Source organism: Gossypium arboreum, chromosome 13 (assembly GCF_025698485.1).
Source record: "Gossypium arboreum isolate Shixiya-1 chromosome 13, ASM2569848v2, whole genome shotgun sequence".
NCBI classification, from domain to species: Eukaryota; Viridiplantae; Streptophyta; class Magnoliopsida; order Malvales; family Malvaceae; genus Gossypium; species Gossypium arboreum.
Window position 1 is genome coordinate 741,446 of NC_069082.1, and position 19,332 is coordinate 760,777.

A 19,332-nucleotide genomic window follows, 5' to 3' on the forward strand; every position below is an offset into this window, starting at 1 on the left:
TCTGAAAATGATAAATCAGAATTTAAGATTTAATCCATATACTTTAAAAGTTAAAATTTCAATTATCCTACTTCTACGATTTAAAAATTCTAGTCCAATTATTATTTTTGTAATTTTTTGTCAAAAATTCAACTTAACATCATATGAAATGTTATATGATGGCAATCTAATCAACATGCCAAATTGGAAGATTTTGATGGAAATTATTAACAATGTTAAAGATTGGAATGATTGGAATGAGATTTTTAAATCAGAAAAGTAAGAGGACTAAATTTCAAATTTTATCTAAGTCAAAGGACTAACAACATATTTTCACAAAAGAAATTGATAGAGTAATTTAGGTTTTAGACTAAGCAAAATTTTCATATCCAACTATATTCAACTTGTATAAATATGGAAGGTAGCATATAAGGATAATAATTTTTCTTGGAATCTAAGGACAAAAATAATTAACAGACTAGTAAGCAAATCATATAGATTTTATTATCATATATTTACAGTTCAAACCTCACAATTTTCAACCTAAAAATATTACATTGTTTAAACACACAATTGAAAAGCCAAATAAAAGTAACAACCATTAACAACAACCACACATTACTTTTTTGTGAAACTGAAGCCGCAATTTTCAGCAACTACCACAGCATTGCTGGTTTTTTGCATTTCCAATGAGCAATATAGTTGCATCCTGGTTCTGCACATTCAAGAGAAAGATCTTCACAAGGCTCACCACATTCACCACATTTAGGGTAGTAAGGAAATTTCTTGGCAAAAGTGAGAGGGTGTGGATGGTCTCCTTCATTGTAGGTGCTGCCTAGTTTGATCAATGGATATTCTCCAAGAACGCAATTCACGTGAGCAGAAGTGTCACAAGTTTCGCAATGGTAAAACCAGTACTTTAGATCCCTTTTTTCCTCACAAATGTCACAATAATGATATTTTTCATAATCATTAATCTTGTGATAAGTGAGTTTAAGAGAATGATCATCGCAATTGTGTCCGACTCTAGTTGGTCGTAGAACACATTGAAGGCATAAACCAAAGTTACAATCCTTACAACGATATGCGCTATTGATATCCGTCCCACAACCATTACACTGCTCCTCATTATCAAAATAGAAAAGAAGAGGGTGTTTATGCCCTGGAATTTTTACATCATATTGGAGAGTCACACATCGAACGCACCTGTGAATTCCACATTCATTACATTTATAAGAAAATCCATTAGAAAGGTAGCTGCATAGATCACATTCGAACATGCAATCTGAAGTAAGGATGAAGGGTTTTAATCCAGAAAAAGGCTCTTCATCACAACGATGATCCAAAATAAGCTCCATCTTAGATAATTCAGCACAAGATTTATGAAGAAAGAAATCACACCGCAAGCAATGGTAGAACTTAGCGGAGATCAATAACAAGCACCCATCACAACATTTATCACCATGCTCGCTGATTTTGTCACTTAACATCAAGTAGTGCTTATGCTTGCAATGTTCTATTAGTGTGGCTTCTCCAGCATCATTCGTCTCAAGAACCTTAGTAATGGAGTTAACAGGTATATCAAGAGACTTTTCATCTTCATTTTCCTGTGATACTATGCAATACCACCCTTTTTCTTTTAATGCACAATTCACATGGAATATAACATTACAATCTGCACAGAAGTAACTACCATGCTCTGTATCGACAACTTCATGGCACCACATGCAATTCAAACTTTCAGTATATTCCTTGTGAATGAAATACGTGTGAAAAACACGATGGTAATGGAACACGTGGTGGATAATGCGTGGCAATGAAATGCATTTTTTATGGACCATAATACTGCATGTACAACATGCATAGGCAACATGATGTCCTTCAGTGCCACAAGCATCACAAATGAATGGAATTTGTCTCCAAAACAAGGTGAATGGGTGTTGATGACTTTTATCTTCAATAACTGGTAATGGCGATAAACAATCAATGTGAATAGCCAAATTACAAGTTGAGCAACCATACACAAATCCTCTCTCTGGAGTTACTTGGCATATCTTGCAAGAAAGCCGTTCACTATTAAATTGCAGAAGAAGAGGATGTTTGCGATGGCACACATGACCCATTTTAGGAGGAAGCTCAGCACATTTCTTATGCAAATTAAACCCACAATCAAGAGAGAAGTATGTATAAATTGCTAATGGTTCCCAACACACAAAGCACTTACCCAGGTTTCCACCATCGTTTTTAGAGGAAAACGATGGATCCTCAAGGGCAACATGCTCAAGCTCTTTCAAATTTCTTTCAGCAATATTAAATGTAAACAAAGCACATTTAATATGAAAGTCCAAGCCACAAGAGCAATGGTAAATGAATTTCTCACATGTTTCATTACAGAAATCGCAAACGCACCCAGAAGTGTAAGGTTGATTCTGCAGAAGCACGAGAGGATGGTGGCGATGAAAAGGATGATTAAGCTCCAAAGGTGCCTCGGCACATGTCTTGTGGAGGTAAAACCCACAGCACTCCACACAGCTAAAACATGGAGCTGAAACCTTCTCCCCACACCTTGAGCAATCAACTACTCCATTGCCATTGCCAATCAACTGCTCCTCATTTAACATCAACAGTGGATGTTGATGCCCATAGTTCTTTAGCTCTTCCATTTCTCCTACCTCTCAGTCTCTTTCGATGTGGTAGACAAAAAAAATGAAATTGAATAACTCAAAGAAAGCAAAAAATTAGAAAGGAGAGATTCCAAATATTTATTTGTAGGAGTCTGTTTAAACTTGCTATGGTACTTTGCTTCAATGGTAGGTTGCCTATACCTATATATGTTCTTCTTTATTTATAATTACTATATGAATGGAAAGCAATGGGTTTGAGTGTATTAGATAATAAATTTTGAGAATTTTTTTCCTTTATTCTTTGCTTTGTGGATTAGATAATAAATATTGATGGCGAAAGTGTTTTGGTATTGTTTGTGTGTGAAGAATAAAATAATATGACGAAAGGTATTTTTAAACCTTACGAATCAATTAAGAATGATATAGAATAATCAAATTATTCTAAAAAATTGAATTAAATCATTTATCTAATTGGAAATTAAAACCTATTTAATTTATTATGGTGATTAGAATAAAATTTTATTGTACTAATAAAATATTGATTTTAGATTACTTTATTAGTTGTTTCCCATTTTTAAAATATTAACTTTATAATAAAAATTAATAATCTAAAGAAAGAATATATCTTCAATCAATTCTTAATCTAACCGACTAGCTCGGCATTCACTATTCTGAAGTACATTGTCTGATTAAAATTGAAAACATGGTTCATATTTGTCCATTGCAATGTTCAGATGTTCAATAATATGCAAAAACAATGGTTGTTTTATATCTTTTATAAGAATGTGTAAAAATATAAAAATACTCTATAATAATATTTATTAATCATTTAAATTTTGAGTTTTAGTACTTTTCTAATTTAGTAGCAACATAAAATGTTTGAAAAAATGGTTATTTGTAAAAAAATAATTTTGAAGACAATTAAATTACATCTCATTATCATTTCTTATAAGTTTTATCTCATTAAAAATTTGACGATCAACCATAATAATAAATGACATGAAAGCTTATTAACCAATGGATATACCCAAAAATTGAGATCCACATAGATCACAATGTGGGTGATAAACAATTTTTTGTAAAAAATAAAGTCATAAAATAAAGATTTAAGATACTTGACACCTTGCGTCTAATTCTTAAGTTTAAATTGTCTTTTATAAATTTTATATAAATGCATGAAAAAGAACACTTAAATAATATTTATTAATCGTTTAAAACTTTATTTTTTTTGTACTTTTCTTGATCGACTTAGTGCCGAACTAACTCGTGATACTGTCTAAATTCATGATGCCAATTCAATCATATACTTAAATAATAGTATAAATGTTATTGTTTATGAAAAGATTAAAATATCAATATTGAATCCCGAAATGAAATCAACAGTTAAGATTTGAAATATAAGTATAGATGTTAATGGAGAGGAGTGGATTGGTTTTTTGCCCACCCGACCCGATATACAATCCGACTTTGATCCAACTCAAAATTAAATATTAAAATACTTATCTTGAACCTGACTTGAAAAATAAAAGTTATACCCAACTTTGACCCTATATACCACTATTTTTAATTGTTTTTATATATTTTTATTAAAATAGAATAATAGTGATGGTAGGGAAAGTATTTTAATAAACTTTTATGATCACATATTTTAATTTAATATTATATATAAATGGTTATTTAGGTAATTACAGGGCAATTTTTTCTAAATCGAAAAAGTGATTTGACTAATTGAAGAATTAAATCCATCCCACCTATCTTGAAATGTTTTTTTTTTTTGTAAGAAAACACGATCCTATTAAATTAAAGAACAAATAAGTAATTCATATCAGAAAATGGATTGTATAAATCAATGATTTCATGTCATCTCTATTCCTTTCTAATACGAGAATGAAAAAATTAGATTTTTTATTCTGGTTTTTAGCATTTTCAGTTAGATTTGAATTTTCTGAGGAGGGAAAATCAGATTTATCATTATCCTATTGAAAAGAAATAGAGATGAAGTGAAATCTAAGTTTTATACAATCCTTCCTCATCCATATTAATTTTATTATCATATATTTACACAAATAAGCAACCCAAATCGCTAAAATCATTACACACAATTGAAAAGCCAAATAAAATTAACAAATATAAATATAGCAAGCATTAAGAAAATAAGTGTGCATTTAAAAATATCATTCCACAATATCAATGTTAAATCCCAAAATGAAATCGACAAATAAGAAATTAAAATGTTGAATCCCAACTTGATATACCTCTAAAAATTAAAACATGCTATTAATTTATGTACTTATTCAAAATTTAAGATTTAATCCATATACTTTAAAAGTTTAAATTTCAATTTTCTTACTTCTACTATTTAAAATTCCAGTCCAATAATTATTATTCTTTGTAATTTTTGTCAAAATTTCAATTTTAACATGTTAATTTTTTTTTATAAATCATATGAAATGTTATATAATGACAGTCTAATCAACATGCCAAATTGGAAGATTTTGATGGAAATTATTAACAATATTAAAGGTTGAAATAAGATTTTTAAATCAAAAAGTAAGGTGATTAAATTTCAAATTTTATCTAAGTCAAGGGACTACCAACACATTTTCACAAAAAGAAAATTTGATAGACTAATTTAGGTTTTAGACTAAGCAAAATTTTCATATCCAACTATATTCAACTTATATAAAAATGGAAGCTGGCTTACAATCGCGGAGCAAAAAGAAAAAAAAATTGGGGGAACTGGAGTTAAATTATATTTTTATTATAAAGAAATATAATTTTATTATTTTAATAACTTATATATTTATAATTTTTAAAAAATTAAATCAAATTTTATCATTTTAAAAGATCAAACTATAATATTATTATTACTAATTTAAAATTTTATAAATTATAAACAACTTAAATTAAAATTTTACTGATAGCTTCCACCATGCTACGCCACTGTTAGCATATAAGGATAATAAATTTTCATGGAATCCAAGGACAAAAAACAACCAACATACTGACTTTAGTTAGCATGCAAGAAAAAGAAGAAATAAGCGATACATATAAATTTTATTATCATGTATTTACACATACAGTCAATTTAAATCTCACAATTTTCATCCTGAAAACATTACATTATTTAAACACACAATTGAAAAGTAGCAAGCTTTAAGAACAACCACACACTGTTTTCCTTAAGAACAACCACTGCATCCCTGATTTTTAGCATTCCCAATGAGCAATATACTTGCATCCTATTTCTGCACATTCAAGCGAAAGATCTTCACAATGCTCACCACATTTAACACATTCAGGATAGTAAGGAAATTTCTTGACAAAAATGAGAGGGTGTGGATGGTCTCCTTCATTGTAGGTGCTCCCGAGTTTGACGAATGGATATTTTCCAAGAATGCAACCCACGTGAGCAGAAGTGTCACAAGTTTTGCAATAGTAAAACCAGTGCTTTGGATCCCTTTTTTCCTCACAAATGTCACAATAATGATATTTTGCATAATCATTAATCTTGTCATAAGTGAGTGCAAGAAGATGTTCATCGCATTTGTGTCTAACTTTAGTCGGTTGCAAAACACAATCAAGGCATAAATGAAAATTACAATCCTTACAACCAAATGTGCCATCAAAATCCGCCCCACAAGCACTACACTGCCCCTTATAATCATAATCGAAAAGAAGACAGTGCTTATGCCCTGGAATTTTTACAGCATCTTGGAGAGTTATACATCGAAGGCATACGTGACTTCCACATTCATTACATTTATAAGAAAATCCATTAGAAATGCACCAGCATGATTCACATTTGAACATGCAGTCTGAAGTAAGGATGAAGGGTTTTAATCCAGAAAATTGCGTTCCTTCACAAATATGATTCGGAGCAAATCTCATCTTAGGTAATTCAGCACAAGATTTGTGAAGAAAGAAATCACACCGCGAGCAATGGTAGAACTTAGCGGAGATCAATAATAAGCACCCATCACAAAATTTATCACCATGCTCTCTGATTTTGTCACTTAGCATCAAGTAGTGCTTATGCTTGAAATATTCTATTACTGTGGCTTCTCCAGCATCATTCCTCTCAAGAACCTCAGTGATGGAGTTAACAGGTATATCAAGAGATTTGTCATCTTCATTTTCCTCTGAAACTATGCAATACCACATCTCTTCTTTCAATGCACAATTCACATGGAATATAACATTGCAATCTGCACAGAAGTAACTACCGTGCTCTGTATCGACAACTTCATGGCACCATATGCAATTCAAACTTTCAAAATATTCCTTGTGAATGAAATACGTGTGAAAAACACGATGGTTATGCCACGCGTGTTGGATAATGCGTGGCAATGAAATGCATTTTTTATGGACCATAATACTGCATGTATCACATGTATTGGCAACATGATGTCCTTCAGTGCCACAAGCATCACAAGTGAATGGAATTTGTCTCCAAAACAAGGTGAATTGGTGTTGATGACTTTTATCTTCAATGTCCGGAAACGGTGATGCACATTCAATGTGAATAGCAAACTTACAAGGTGAACAACTATACAGAAAGCCTCTTCGTTGGGTTACTTGGCATGTCTTGCAAGAAAGTCGTTCACTATTAAATTGCAGAACAAGAGGATGTTTGCGATGGCACAAATGGTTCAATTTGAGAGGAAGCTCAGCACACTTCTTATGCAAATTAAACCCACAATCAAGAGAGAAGTATGTATAAATTGCTAATGGTTCCCAACACACAAAGCACTTACCCAGGTTTCCACCATCGTTTTTAGAGGAAAACGATGGATCCTCAAGGGCAACATGCTCAAGCTCTTTTAAATTTCTTTCAGCAATATTAAATGTAAACAAAGCACATTTAATATGAAAGTCCAAGCCACAAGAGCAATGGTAAATGAATTTCTCACATGTTTCATCACAGAAATCGCAAACGCACCTTGTGTCAGAAGTGTAAGGTGGATTCTGCAGAAGCAGGAGAGGATGGTGACGATGAAAAGGATGATTAAGCTCCAAAGGTGCCTCGGCACATGTCTTGTGGAGGTAAAACCCACAGCACTCCACACAGCTAAAACATGGAGCTGACACGTTCTCCCCACACCTTGAGCAATCAACTACTCCATTGCCATTGCCATTGCCAATCAACTGCTCCTCATTTAACATCAACAGTGGATGTTGATGCCCATAGTTCTTTAGCTCTTCCATTTCTCCTTTCTCTCTTTCGATGTGGTAGAGAAAAAGAAATTGAAATTGAAGAACTAAAAGAAAGCAGAAAATTAGAAGGGAGAGATTCCAAATCTTTATTTGTATGAATCTCTTTTAACTTGCTATGGTACTTTGCTTTGCCTATATATATTTCTTCTTTATAATTACTATGAATGGGATGCAATGGGTTTGAGTGTATTCTAAGTAAATTATCAAAAAAAATTCCTTTATTCTTTGCTTTGTGGATTAGATAATGTATATTGATAGTGAAAGTGTTTTGATATTGTTTGTGTGTAAAAAATATGATAATATCATGTTAACAATCAAATTATTCTAAAAAATTTAAATTAAATCATTTATCTAATCAAAATTAAAATCCTATTTAATATATTATGGTGATTAGAATAAAAATTTTAAACAAAACTAAATAGACTAATTATACAATTACCGAGCCACCAATCGACTCTCTTAAAATAATCTGTTACAGAGACGACTCTAACTCCCTCGGTATTTGCCCAACCACTTCAATCCCAATGGGGTCATCATTCATTAAACTAACCATATAATTATATGTGAACGAGACATCCCTATTATAGGAATGATCCACATTCACTGCGGTACAAACTGAATCTACAAGCTAATGATAGAAACATAAACCAAAATATAGAGTACATTGTTTGATTAAAATTGAAAACATGGTTCATATTTATCCATTGCAATGTTCAGATGTTCAATAACATGCAAAAGATATATATATATATATATAGTCTAATGACAGCTTCAAGTTTATCTAAGCAAATACATATATCACCCAAAACTTCCCACAGAAACTCAAATTTAAGTACTAACAAGTTCATAAAACAAGTTAAACGAAAGATTACATCAAGGGAAAAAGACAATCAAGACAAGTAACTATACCGGTACTCGTATTTAATCGAACTCACAAAGCGATAACCGCGTGTCGTTTGTGCTTGAGGAATGTCTGAAAATCTTTATAACCACTCCTGTAATGGTCCAGACTGAAAGTAAGCTGTCTTATTACCTCTCTTTTCTCTTCAGACACATCTAAGATCATGTTCCTTTGCTTATCCACTTCCTTCTCAAGGTCCTTTATCTTCATTTTCAACTCATCTTCTAGATTCTTTGTTAGCTGCATATGTTCCTTGCTTAATTGTTGTAAATGGTCCTCCATTTGTCTGATCTGTAAATCACGAGAACGAACCTCGGCTACGAGATTGTTTACTGTTGCAGTAACACAATCTTTGTCTGTCATAAGCATATCATATTTCAATTTCATTTTGTCAAGGTTCTTATTCAAAGCTTCTATGTGTATACCTTTCTCATTAAGTTCTGTCCTCAATTGATTGATCTGACCTTGTAAGTTGGTTTCTTGTACGACAAGCAAGCTTTCGATTTCAGATTTTTTGGTCTCACATTGCCTTATTTTTTCCTCCAATACATTTCCATGTAATTCCCATTCCTCGAGTCTTGCTTCTAAGAGAGTCTCTTTTTCTAACAAACCGAAAATTTCGGATTGAAAACTTGCTTTCTGTATAGAGAAATTATCTCTAGCATCACATAATGCACCCTTTAGGTCTTCAACTTCGTGACTGCGGTTCAATAGATTGTTTTCGTACCTCAAAATTTGTGCATTTAACATTACAATCTCTTCTTCTGATGCTTTGATATTTTCTTTACTTGTAGAAAGCTCCTCCATCAACCTCATAACTTCAGAGTTCGAGTTTGAAAAACAAGCTTCGAGCTCAATTATCTGTTTTTGCAACTCCAATTCAAGTGATTCACTCTTCTTGAGTTTTGTATTCAACTTCACAATTTCCTCTTCTGCAAGTAAGAGTTTTAGGTTCGAATCCCTTAACTCTTCTTCATACTTAGTGAGCTTTTCATTCAATTCTTCATACCTTCGGTTTTCCCTCATCTTCGACTTATCAGTATCCATCGCCGAACTCAAGTAAACGTTGACAGATGAGATGAAAGATTCAGAGTCAGAATCTGATGAAAACGAAGATGACTCAGTCCCTTCTTTCTCAGAACTACCACCAACAGAACTGAAAGACGAAGCTTGTTGAACAGGCTTATCAGGTGTAACCATTGGAGAGATTTGATCCAAACCACTATCAGGGCCTTGAGTTTTACGCAGTTCCCCGGTCAAACGATCATACCGCTCGGCCAAATTTCGATAAATACGGTAGAGTTCTTGAACTTGGACAATCACCTCGGATTTAGTCACATCTTCACTGTTGTCTTCCACCAATTTCATTATTTGTTTAACATTCAAGTCCATTTCTGCAAGTCAAGAATCATTTTATCATTTACAAGATACCAACAAGAATCCATAACAACAAGAAGGGTGAAACATGGTAAAAGTACCAAGACCCCTAGGATTCAAATTGCAATTTGCCCTTTTTACTCAAAAAATAGGTAAATTAATCCTTTTTGTGCCACTTCCTCATGCTGACATTCGAGGATCATATTTTAATAGTAAAAATGAATGATATTTTTAACAAACGGATCAGTTTACCTTTTTATCTAATGTGCAAAAAACTAATTTGTCCATTTTTTCAATAGAAAAGACAAAATGCAATCTAAGTCGTGGCATAAAAGCCTCAATTATACTTTTACCTATAAAACATAAATGCAAGAACTTCAAAAGTTAATTGTTTTACCTTTTGAATTTTCAGCTAGCCATTCAGAATTTTCAGGATTGAGATGACTATCCCACCAACATGATTTCAAGTTCTTTGAATCAACTTTGTTCATCATATCTACTTCCTTTTTTGTCTTCAAAACAATATAAACATCGTTGTATAAGATTTCCCAAAAATAAACTCAGTGAAGAACAATTCCAAAAGATGATAGATTAATTATGTTCTTGGTGTCACATTATTGAAACAACAAACACATCTGATAAACCATAAAATGCCTCGAAAAGGAAGAAAAACACAAGTTGGCACCTTAGAAACTTCGAAACATTATAGCAATAATACTCCATAAAAACAGCCATGCTCAATAAGAGAGTAAAATAACAATAACAACGAAAATAAAAAATCGAGCACACTCCTTAGCATCACACCTTAAATGCAAGATCATATCTTAACGTAGACAACATAGAAACTCCGAAACATTATAGCAAGAATACTCCGTAAAAAAAACCAAGCTCAATAATAGAGTAAAACCAAAATAACAACGAACACTCCTTAGCATCACACCTTAACATAGACAACCTAGAAACTCCGAAACATTGTAGCAAAAATACTCCATAAAAACAAAAGAAACACAAAAATTAGAAATCGAGCACACTCCTTAGCATCACTCCTTAAATGTAAGATCATACCTTAACACAGACAACCTAAAAACTCCAAAAAATTGTAGCAAGAATACTCCATAAAAACAAAAGAACGACGAAAATTAAAACGAAAATTAAAAATTGAGCACACTCGTTAGCATCACAAAACATCAGATCCTGTATTTTTTTTCGCAACACTAAAAAGAAATTGCAGAATGCAGACAATACAGTACAGATGCTTGAGCTGACCATAGCCCACGGTATATAAACATGAACAAAAAGCTCAAGGGTTTAGAAGAAAACACCCCCACAATAGTAAATTAGAAACCAAACAAGCAATCTAAATTACAAACTTAAACTTTCACAGAAAAAAAAAAGGCTATAAAGGATTTGTATACAGCTACTTCAATTCATAGATAAGGTGAAAACTTGGAACCTCGTAGAAGATTTGTACTGATGAGTGATGATTATACTTTATCTTAAAGGAAACGATTATAAACCCCAACAAACAAGTATAGCCTTCAGCACAAGCCTTTTTCTTTTTGTTCATACATAGAAAAGAAATCTAACAGAAACCCAGTTTTTGTTTCAGCATTCTCTATATCAACTTCCATAAAATTCAATCGAAGTAACTCAAATAACATGAAATCTAAACTACAATTAGAAAGAAAAAAGAAAACTAATAAGTGTATCATATAGGGAATAGATACCTTAGTGAAAAGAATGAAAGTAAGAGCAGAGCAGAGCAAAAGTGAAAGATAGGCTTAGAACATGGCTTTTGAATTAACTTTGAGAGAATTACAATTATAAAGAAACAAATAAATAACATAAAATGGAGAAAGAGGACAAGGAGATGAAGGGTGTGAGAGAGAACAAAGGCTATTGAAATTGAAAATTGAAAGACAAGCAATTTTGGACTTTTCTTATTTTCCTTTTCTTCACTTTTCAAATTTCCCTCTTCTTTTCCTTTCCTTTCACTCTCTCTTTCTTTTCCAAATTTCAAAACTTCCAATTTGACTATAAATTATTTGCTTTGCTTTTGTCTAAGAATTATTATAATAGTTGATTAAGTCTTTAACTTAATTAGCATCGGCATTATTGTTAGCACAAAAAAAAGTGAATTTTGAATGCGTTAAAACGCATTATTTTCCTATTTGTATTGTATTAAAAAGAACTGATACCTTAAAAACTTATAAATATTAATTTGCAAACAACGATTATTAAAGTTTTTATTAAACACTCATTTGACGTTGGTTTAATCCGTATTACCCATATAACTTAATATAAAAAGAAAGTAGTTAATGAAGTTTTGTCATTACTTACAAAAAGTAAGTTCGAGTTTCATACACAAATCTCATATGTGAGTACCTACTCATTTTATTTTGGGTTTAACTCTTACCATGCATAAATGTTTTCTAAATTTACAATAAGAACAATTACTTTTTTTGGGGGTTTGAAAACTTACAATATCGAATAATCACAATAAATTTAAAGTTCTGTTAAATTTTTAAACGTGATAAATTCTCCCAACGATATTTTCTTTTTCTTTTTTTACAATCTAACACGATTATAAAATCTTTAATTAAATTTAATATGGACAATTAAATATCATCAATTAATTTTAAATAAAATTATATTTGATATATATATTTAAAATAAAATTGAATTAAGTAATAGCCAATAAATTAATTCAAAATTGAAATAATTGGAAATATATATATGTTCAACCAACCCACCACCTAATGAGTTGATTAGAAAAGAAGCGGGAAAATGTAGGGCCCATGTGTTTGATATTTAGCATTTGGAAATATAATAATTACAACTGTAAATGGGCAAATGGACAAATATCCCCATCACTCACCATACAACTAGAATCCTAGGCCTTAGCTTTGAAATTTTCAACTTCACTTTATTACAAACAAATAGTATAGATTGAATGATTAAAATGATTTTTTTTAATAATATTAATAAAATTGTAAAGATTCTTTTGGATAATTAAAATGAAAATATTTTAAAAATTAAATGATTGATTAAGTATTTTATTCTAAAAATATCGTAAAATGGACTAAATCATCGATTTTCAATTCAAATGGTTTTGAAAAAATAGAATCTAGATAATAGTTAAAACCACCATAAAGCAAAAATAAAAAATTATTACCGCTATGTATTTTATCTACTAAAGAGGTTCGACAAGGGTCTTAGTCTCCTTAAAATAAAAAATTGCATGTTTGGCCTTTCAAATTTTATAAAATTATAAGCTAATATATAATAAAATTGTACTTTGCCCTTTAAATAATGAATTCTTAATTTAATCTTTTAAAAATTATAAAGTTATAAGCTAATAAAATGGTAAAATTACAATTTAGCTCTCATAAAAATATATGACTCAAGTTTGGTCCCCTCCCAGAAAAGAAATTTCTAGCTTTGCCCCTGCCACTAAAAGTCGAGATATAAGTGTGAGAGAGAATAGATAATCCCAAAAATCAAATCTTAGAAGCATGGGTAATATAAAGCAAAGAGACGGCAAGAAGCAAATGGTAGCAACTAATGATGAGGACAAGCTAGAAGCAAATGGTAGCATGTTATACCTTGCTAGAAACATATCTTACCCAAAGCACATTTTGCTCACCATAGATATTTTGCCGTATCGATTATACCTTATTAAGGAGTTATGCCTAAGATTGTGCAATTAACATGCTTTGCAAACCTTAAGACTTATGAGCTTCACTTGGCTCCATCAGAATTTACTACTCAAGTAAACATGACCACCCATAGCTATTGAAGATAAGCCTAAAGGACACCATGTCTTATCAAGCCAACGAACTAGAGGACAACTAGCAGAACGGGTACTATTGTAATAGACATAATCTTAGTGTTTGATACAACATGAATTCTAGGATTGATAAACATGCAATTAACATGGCATTAGAGTCTATTTACTCACATTGCCTATCTCATTAGAAAGTCCAACCCAGTTGATTTATTTAGCCAAACCTCTTCATTGGAAAGTTGTGCATGTGACTCACACACGCTATCAACTTTTTGCTTCTTTTATATTCCGACGTGTGAGCACTTTCTTGCCCACTTTCTTCTATTAGCTTTTTTCCGATATCTTACACAATGATTTTAACTCTAGCAAAACCCTCAATTTAGTGTTTTAACTCTTCTTAATTTTTTAGTATTTCTCAACATGCTCGAAATTTTAGGTTTTCTTGGACCTCTATTCTCTACTGTTCTTGGTTCACATGCTATTGCTACCATCAAATAACAAGGTAGCAATAATTATGTTTCTTGGGTCACTTTTATTGGTTTATAGGGCAAGGATACAAGGATCATTTAGAAATAAGATGCTAGTAAAATTAATAAATATAAATGGTTAGGCCAAAATTGATGTACTACCATGTATTTTTATTGTGGAATTCTCTTGAGCCAAAGTTACTTCGTTTCACTCTAACAAAACCTAGTATGAAGTTTAAGCTAAGTCCGAGACTTCATAAACTGATTTTAGTCGGCAAAATTATAAAGTTGTCTCAAATCTTGTTCATTTGCAGCAAAATCAATAGAATATGGCTTGGCATTTGGGTCATGTTGAAACTTTCAAAGATGAATCCAATGTTATCAATGGTGAATCTAGAAATAAATTCAGAAATAAATTCAGAATAGACTGAAATTGAATCATAAATTTTTGAGAGGTGAATACATAATTTTATTATATATTAGTTTATGATTAAATTATTCTTGAAACGGACTAAATATATATTTTTTTCATTTTGAGGATAAAGTATAATTTTGTCATATACAAAATTATTATTTAATAATTTTAAGAGGATTAAAATGTAATTTTTTATTTTAAGAAGAAGAGAAGTCAAAAGCCTCTACCTGCCTCTTTGCAATTGCTCTTGAATATTGTCATGCAATCAACAGGTACATTTTTCAAAAAACAATTGTTCTTCAATCAAAATGTTTCCATTCAAAATTCATCAAATTGCCACCATCATAAAAGAAATAAAAGTGGAAAATGCAAATTGCAAAAGTAGCACTGTTTCGCACTCATGGATACAACCAAACATGGCTTCACTCCTTTCTTTGCTGCACACTTTACAAGGTATTATATACATACACCTCAAATTGAGCAATTAAACAAGCAACATGGTCCACCAGCAAGATGTCGAAACCTAAAGTATGGATACAAAGATGTGACATACATACCAAGTGATATCAATATTATAAAAAAAATTATACAATCTTTAGAATTAAGTATAACCTCTCTCTAAATCTTAAATAAGAAAATAATAACACATCAACGTACTTAAATTTACATCATCTTATATAGAAAACAATATTAATACCAACATTCAATCACCTTACAAATTTTTTATACATTATAATGCTCTTAAAATAAAATGTAAGAAGAAAATATTTTTTTATATAATAGATGTGACATTATTTGAATGAAGTAATAAATATTGGTGTTACAAAACCCGATTGACATGCAACCTCAACAAGTTGTCAGCCTCACATCAAATGCTTTCTTAGGATTCCCAATTAAGATCCTCTTAACAGTTGAACAAAGAAAGCAATTGGCTTGAATAATTTCCAAATCAGTAGCTTTAACATTTAGTGCATGGAAGGCTTCAATGTCTAATCCAATTTTCAGCTTCTATCTTCTTGTTTGTAGGCTTTTCATTTGCATTATTAATTTAACAAGATCATGGCCTGCCTTCCTTTTTGATAACCACCCTAATCTTTATCACTTGCATTTTCAGCCATATATGCAATGGTTTGTAAACTAAATATATATTCTACCAAAAGAATCACACAAAACAATTTCAACTTACTTCATATCTATGTTTGTTACTCCATGTATTTGGCTGATATCCTTATTCCAAGATTGAACAAGTTAATCCTTCTCATAAAAATTGAATCAATTTAAACTAGATCAATTTCGAAACATTAATACTTTTAGTCAATTGCACATAATTTTAATTTGTATAATAATAAACTTAATCCTCAAAACTTACACATTTGGTCAAATTGGTAATGATGTATCAAATGTAGCCTAAAACATTTACATAAAATGTGTAAATAGTGAAGCCAAAGGTTGATTTTTTAAAAATCTAGATCAAATTATACCAATCCAAATTATATACAATTGACTGAAAATATTAATGTCATCCTTAATTGCCCACTTTCAAAATTGACAAGGATTAAATTACTCCGATATTCTTGAGAGGGGCCAATTTGTTCAATTTGAAATTGAGAAGGACAAGAGAGGTCTTTTTACCCATGCATTTCATTATGAAAAACTTTTAAAAAATTCAAAACCCTCACCCGAATCCGAATTTCAATTTACATGAATATAGAAAACATTGATATCCATAACCTATGTTAAGGTTTGCCACAACCGATAGATTAAAAATGTTTCCTTCCTTTCTTCTCACTTTTATTTCTACCAAACAGAAAGATGGTCAGACTGGATACAACATGCACACAATTGAAAGGGTGAATCAACAAATTTATTTTACCGAAAATGGAGACACTGTTCCATATTCATTTATTCCATATGAATAACAAAACACCAACTCAAACAGTCAGATACTAATCAGATCCCAAACAAAAAACATGGTTCATAATTGGACCGAACCACAATAAATTTGCATCTAAAACGTAAAGGCTCAGAGTTACTCTGATAAAAAGGGACGCTTCCTGAGGTTTTTAATACCTGTGTTCCAATTTCTCCTTTTCTTTGAAGTTCTGGACATATCTGCACCCAGTTGCATAAAACATGTAAATTGACTGAGAAGATACGTGAAAGCAGTTATTGTGATTAAATGTGAATGCTATGCATGTAAGTCGGCTCCAACGGAGCTCAACAATCATCATTAAGTATTCTCAGGTCACGCAGAAAATACATGTAAAATGATGCCGAAACTGTTGCCATGCATAAGCAAGAGCAATCCGTTCCATACTACTCAAGAAGACAGAATGGTTCCTACACACTATAACAAGATGTCATCCCATGCTTGCAGACATGTTCCAACAAATGCAGATGGAACTAGAAACAACAAACTAGAAAGTTATTGCTCCACTCTGAAACAACAGCTCTAAAACCATTTCTTTCTTCGTTCTTTAGTTTGAAGAAATCAATGCCTCAAATATAAACAACTATTTACTATAATTAGTAGCAAGAACTAAGTTAGAAATTACTTTTTGTTGCAGTTAAATTAGATATATCTACAGTTACATCATCATTAACCACCTTTTACTTTTTCCTCCACTTTAGTTCCCCCAATAAGAAGACCAACAGCCAAAGAATGTAAAAGCACTTAACACCTTAAGCATGAAAAACATATTTCAATGGAAACTGCCAAAGTTGTGTACAGAAGGCATGTTCCCAAGTTTCAAAAACAAGTGCAGTGGCATCTGCTTGGGTAGAAATTCAGTATACCCCATCAAACTCTTCTCCTGTCCAAAGTCTAAACCCTAAACCAAATGAGAAGCAAACCAAGCAACAAAGTCTACTTATCTTATCCATCAAATAAAACCCTAAAATCAGAAGTCCAAAATTAGACTTTGTACTGACTCCGGATGTTGGTCGAACAAGAATAGAGACAATCTTCTACATATATAAATAAACTAACTAGGTAGACAGCGTTGGGACTGAACCAAATAGAAAGAACATAAACTTGATAGTTATATTCTTCTATAAATAGGTTTGTTGAGCATTACGAACCCTCAACATATCCAGTATTATCCCTTATCAGGGATGGTTTTATTCAAAAGCCCTAGTGGATTCACAGAGTAAGACCCGATGACCAATGGCATATACGGGAGCATGCTACCACTGGTGTGCCTCGGCTCCGCCTAGGGCCATACAGGTTCACAGGCCAAGGAATACATCAACAGGTTCATATTTAACTACGACTTTCTTTTTTCATGAATAATAGCAATTGGGTATGATCGAATTTCAAATATAAGAAATCATCAGAGGCAAAATCATCAAAGAAATCCATAAAACTAATAGATAGATGACAGATCCATAAAGCGATTTGATGAAATGAACCCTAAATGAAATTAAACAAAACGAAAGATATGTTAAAAACCCTAATTTTTTTTAAAATAAAAGAAGAGAGAATGATTATATTACGGTAGTATTCACTCAATAGCAATAGAAAAAGGGAAATTACGTGTAGGTTCCAACGAGAGGAGCAAGGAGAAGAGTAGCGCTGATCCAGTTCTCGGAAACTTTGTGAGAGATCTTGCCCGGCAGATCCTTCCACAGCCCACTCATAATCTTCTGTTGAAACGGCGACAAAGCGTATACCACCGCCCTCATCTTCACCGGCTGTTTCCCCATTTTCCTCTCAAAGTAATTTCACTATTCGATTATGATTTGATCGAAGGCAAAAGTCCAATGGTTCTCAATAAATTCTAGGGAAAATTTGTAAAGGCGTGCGGTGCCTGCTTGTTCTTGGACTTGGTTAATTAACCAAACAAATCATGGGCTTTGGTCTTTGGGTCCAAACCTAAACTAAGGCCGGTGTAAAAGGGTTCATAACGTTGTTGCTGATTTTTTGGATAAAATAAAAATTAGTTACTTTGGTAATTTTTTATTCAGCCCTTTTAATTTTGAAATTGAGTAAATTGGTCCCTCTAAAAAAATCGGAGCAATTTATTCTGTGTTAATTTTGAAAGTTTAGCAATTAAGGATAATTGATCATGGTGTTATTGTTTTCCGTTAGTTGTATATAATTTTAATTGGTATAACAACAAATTTAGTTATTAACATTTACATATTGTTGATTTGGTCTTAGTTCTAAAAAGTTCAACACATTTTAGCCTCGACATTTACACATTTACACAAATTTTGTAGGCTAAATTTGTTAAATAGGGGCCATATAAACCGAATGTCTAAACTTTAAGAGCTAAATTTCTTATTATGCCAATTAAAATTATGTACGATTGATAAAAATCATTAAGATCGAGACTAATTATCCTTAATTTATCACTTTCGAAAATGACATGGATTAAATTGCTTCAATTTTTTTAGATGGACCAATTTGCTCAATATTTAAATTGAGAGGGACTTGAGAGGTCTTTTTACCATAATTTTTTAATTTTGGTCTTTGAATTTTTGTTATCAACGTTAGTATTTCCTAATTTAGTCCTTGCACTTGGATTCCATTAAAGTATGATCACCTAATTTTTAAAATTATT

General features: G+C 31.6%; 4 protein-coding genes across 5 annotated transcripts; all 4 read right to left on the reverse strand.

Annotated features, from left to right (window-relative positions):
* Nucleotides 1-359: 359 nt before the first annotated feature.
* Nucleotides 360-2,794, reverse strand: LOC108462352 (uncharacterized). Its single transcript, XM_053024715.1, has 2 exons — nucleotides 2,389-2,794; nucleotides 360-1,185 (listed from the first exon to the last, which is right to left on the reverse strand). The coding sequence occupies exons 1-2, from the start codon at nucleotides 2,640-2,642 to the stop codon at nucleotides 636-638; spliced, it is 804 nt and encodes a 267-aa protein (XP_052880675.1). The 5' UTR covers nucleotides 2,643-2,794; the 3' UTR covers nucleotides 360-635.
* Nucleotides 2,795-5,641: 2,847 nt separating this feature from the next.
* On the reverse strand, nucleotides 5,642-7,934 carry LOC108462350 (uncharacterized). The gene has a single exon (XM_017762310.2). It carries the CDS (start codon nucleotides 7,809-7,811, stop codon nucleotides 5,814-5,816), a length of 1,998 nt encoding a protein of 665 aa, XP_017617799.1. The 5' UTR covers nucleotides 7,812-7,934; the 3' UTR covers nucleotides 5,642-5,813.
* Nucleotides 7,935-8,484: 550 nt separating this feature from the next.
* LOC108461294 (protein NETWORKED 4B) lies at nucleotides 8,485-12,103 on the reverse strand. 2 transcript variants are annotated; one of them, XM_053023685.1, is made up of 4 exons: nucleotides 11,826-12,103; nucleotides 10,496-10,610; nucleotides 9,147-10,115; nucleotides 8,485-9,077 (listed from the first exon to the last, which is right to left on the reverse strand). In XM_053023685.1, exons 2-4 carry the CDS (start codon nucleotides 10,590-10,592, stop codon nucleotides 8,752-8,754), a joined length of 1,392 nt encoding a protein of 463 aa, XP_052879645.1. In that variant the 5' UTR covers nucleotides 10,593-10,610; nucleotides 11,826-12,103; the 3' UTR covers nucleotides 8,485-8,751. The 2 variants fall into 2 exon arrangements, with proteins under 2 accessions (XP_052879645.1, XP_017616584.1); XM_017761095.2 differs by having other exon boundaries at nucleotides 8,485-10,115.
* A 4,506-nt stretch (nucleotides 12,104-16,609) lies between these two features.
* LOC108461592 (cytochrome b-c1 complex subunit 8) lies at nucleotides 16,610-18,599 on the reverse strand. Its single transcript, XM_017761476.2, has 2 exons — nucleotides 18,303-18,599; nucleotides 16,610-16,879 (listed from the first exon to the last, which is right to left on the reverse strand). The coding sequence occupies exons 1-2, from the start codon at nucleotides 18,470-18,472 to the stop codon at nucleotides 16,831-16,833; spliced, it is 219 nt and encodes a 72-aa protein (XP_017616965.1). The 5' UTR covers nucleotides 18,473-18,599; the 3' UTR covers nucleotides 16,610-16,830.
* Between the last annotated feature and the right edge of the window lie 733 nt (nucleotides 18,600-19,332).

Coding starts and splice junctions, on each gene's coding strand:
- LOC108462352 (XM_053024715.1), bottom strand. CDS start 2,642: ATGGAAGAGCTAAAGAACTATGGGCATCAACATCCACTGTTGATGTTA. Junction 1,186..2,388: donor AATCAACCTTACACTTCTGG/GTGCGTTTGCGA, acceptor TGGAATTCACAG/GTGCGTTCGATGTGTGACTC.
- LOC108462350 (XM_017762310.2), bottom strand. CDS start 7,811: ATGGAAGAGCTAAAGAACTATGGGCATCAACATCCACTGTTGATGTTA.
- LOC108461294 (XM_017761095.2), bottom strand. CDS start 10,592: ATGATGAACAAAGTTGATTCAAAGAACTTGAAATCATGTTGGTGGGAT. Junction 10,116..10,495: donor GCTAGCTGAAAATTCAAAAG/GTAAAACAATTA, acceptor CTTGACTTGCAG/AAATGGACTTGAATGTTAAA.
- LOC108461592 (XM_017761476.2), bottom strand. CDS start 18,472: ATGGGGAAACAGCCGGTGAAGATGAGGGCGGTGGTATACGCTTTGTCG. Junction 16,880..18,302: donor CCTCTCGTTGGAACCTACAC/GTAATTTCCCTT, acceptor AACTGGGTGCAG/ATATGTCCAGAACTTCAAAG.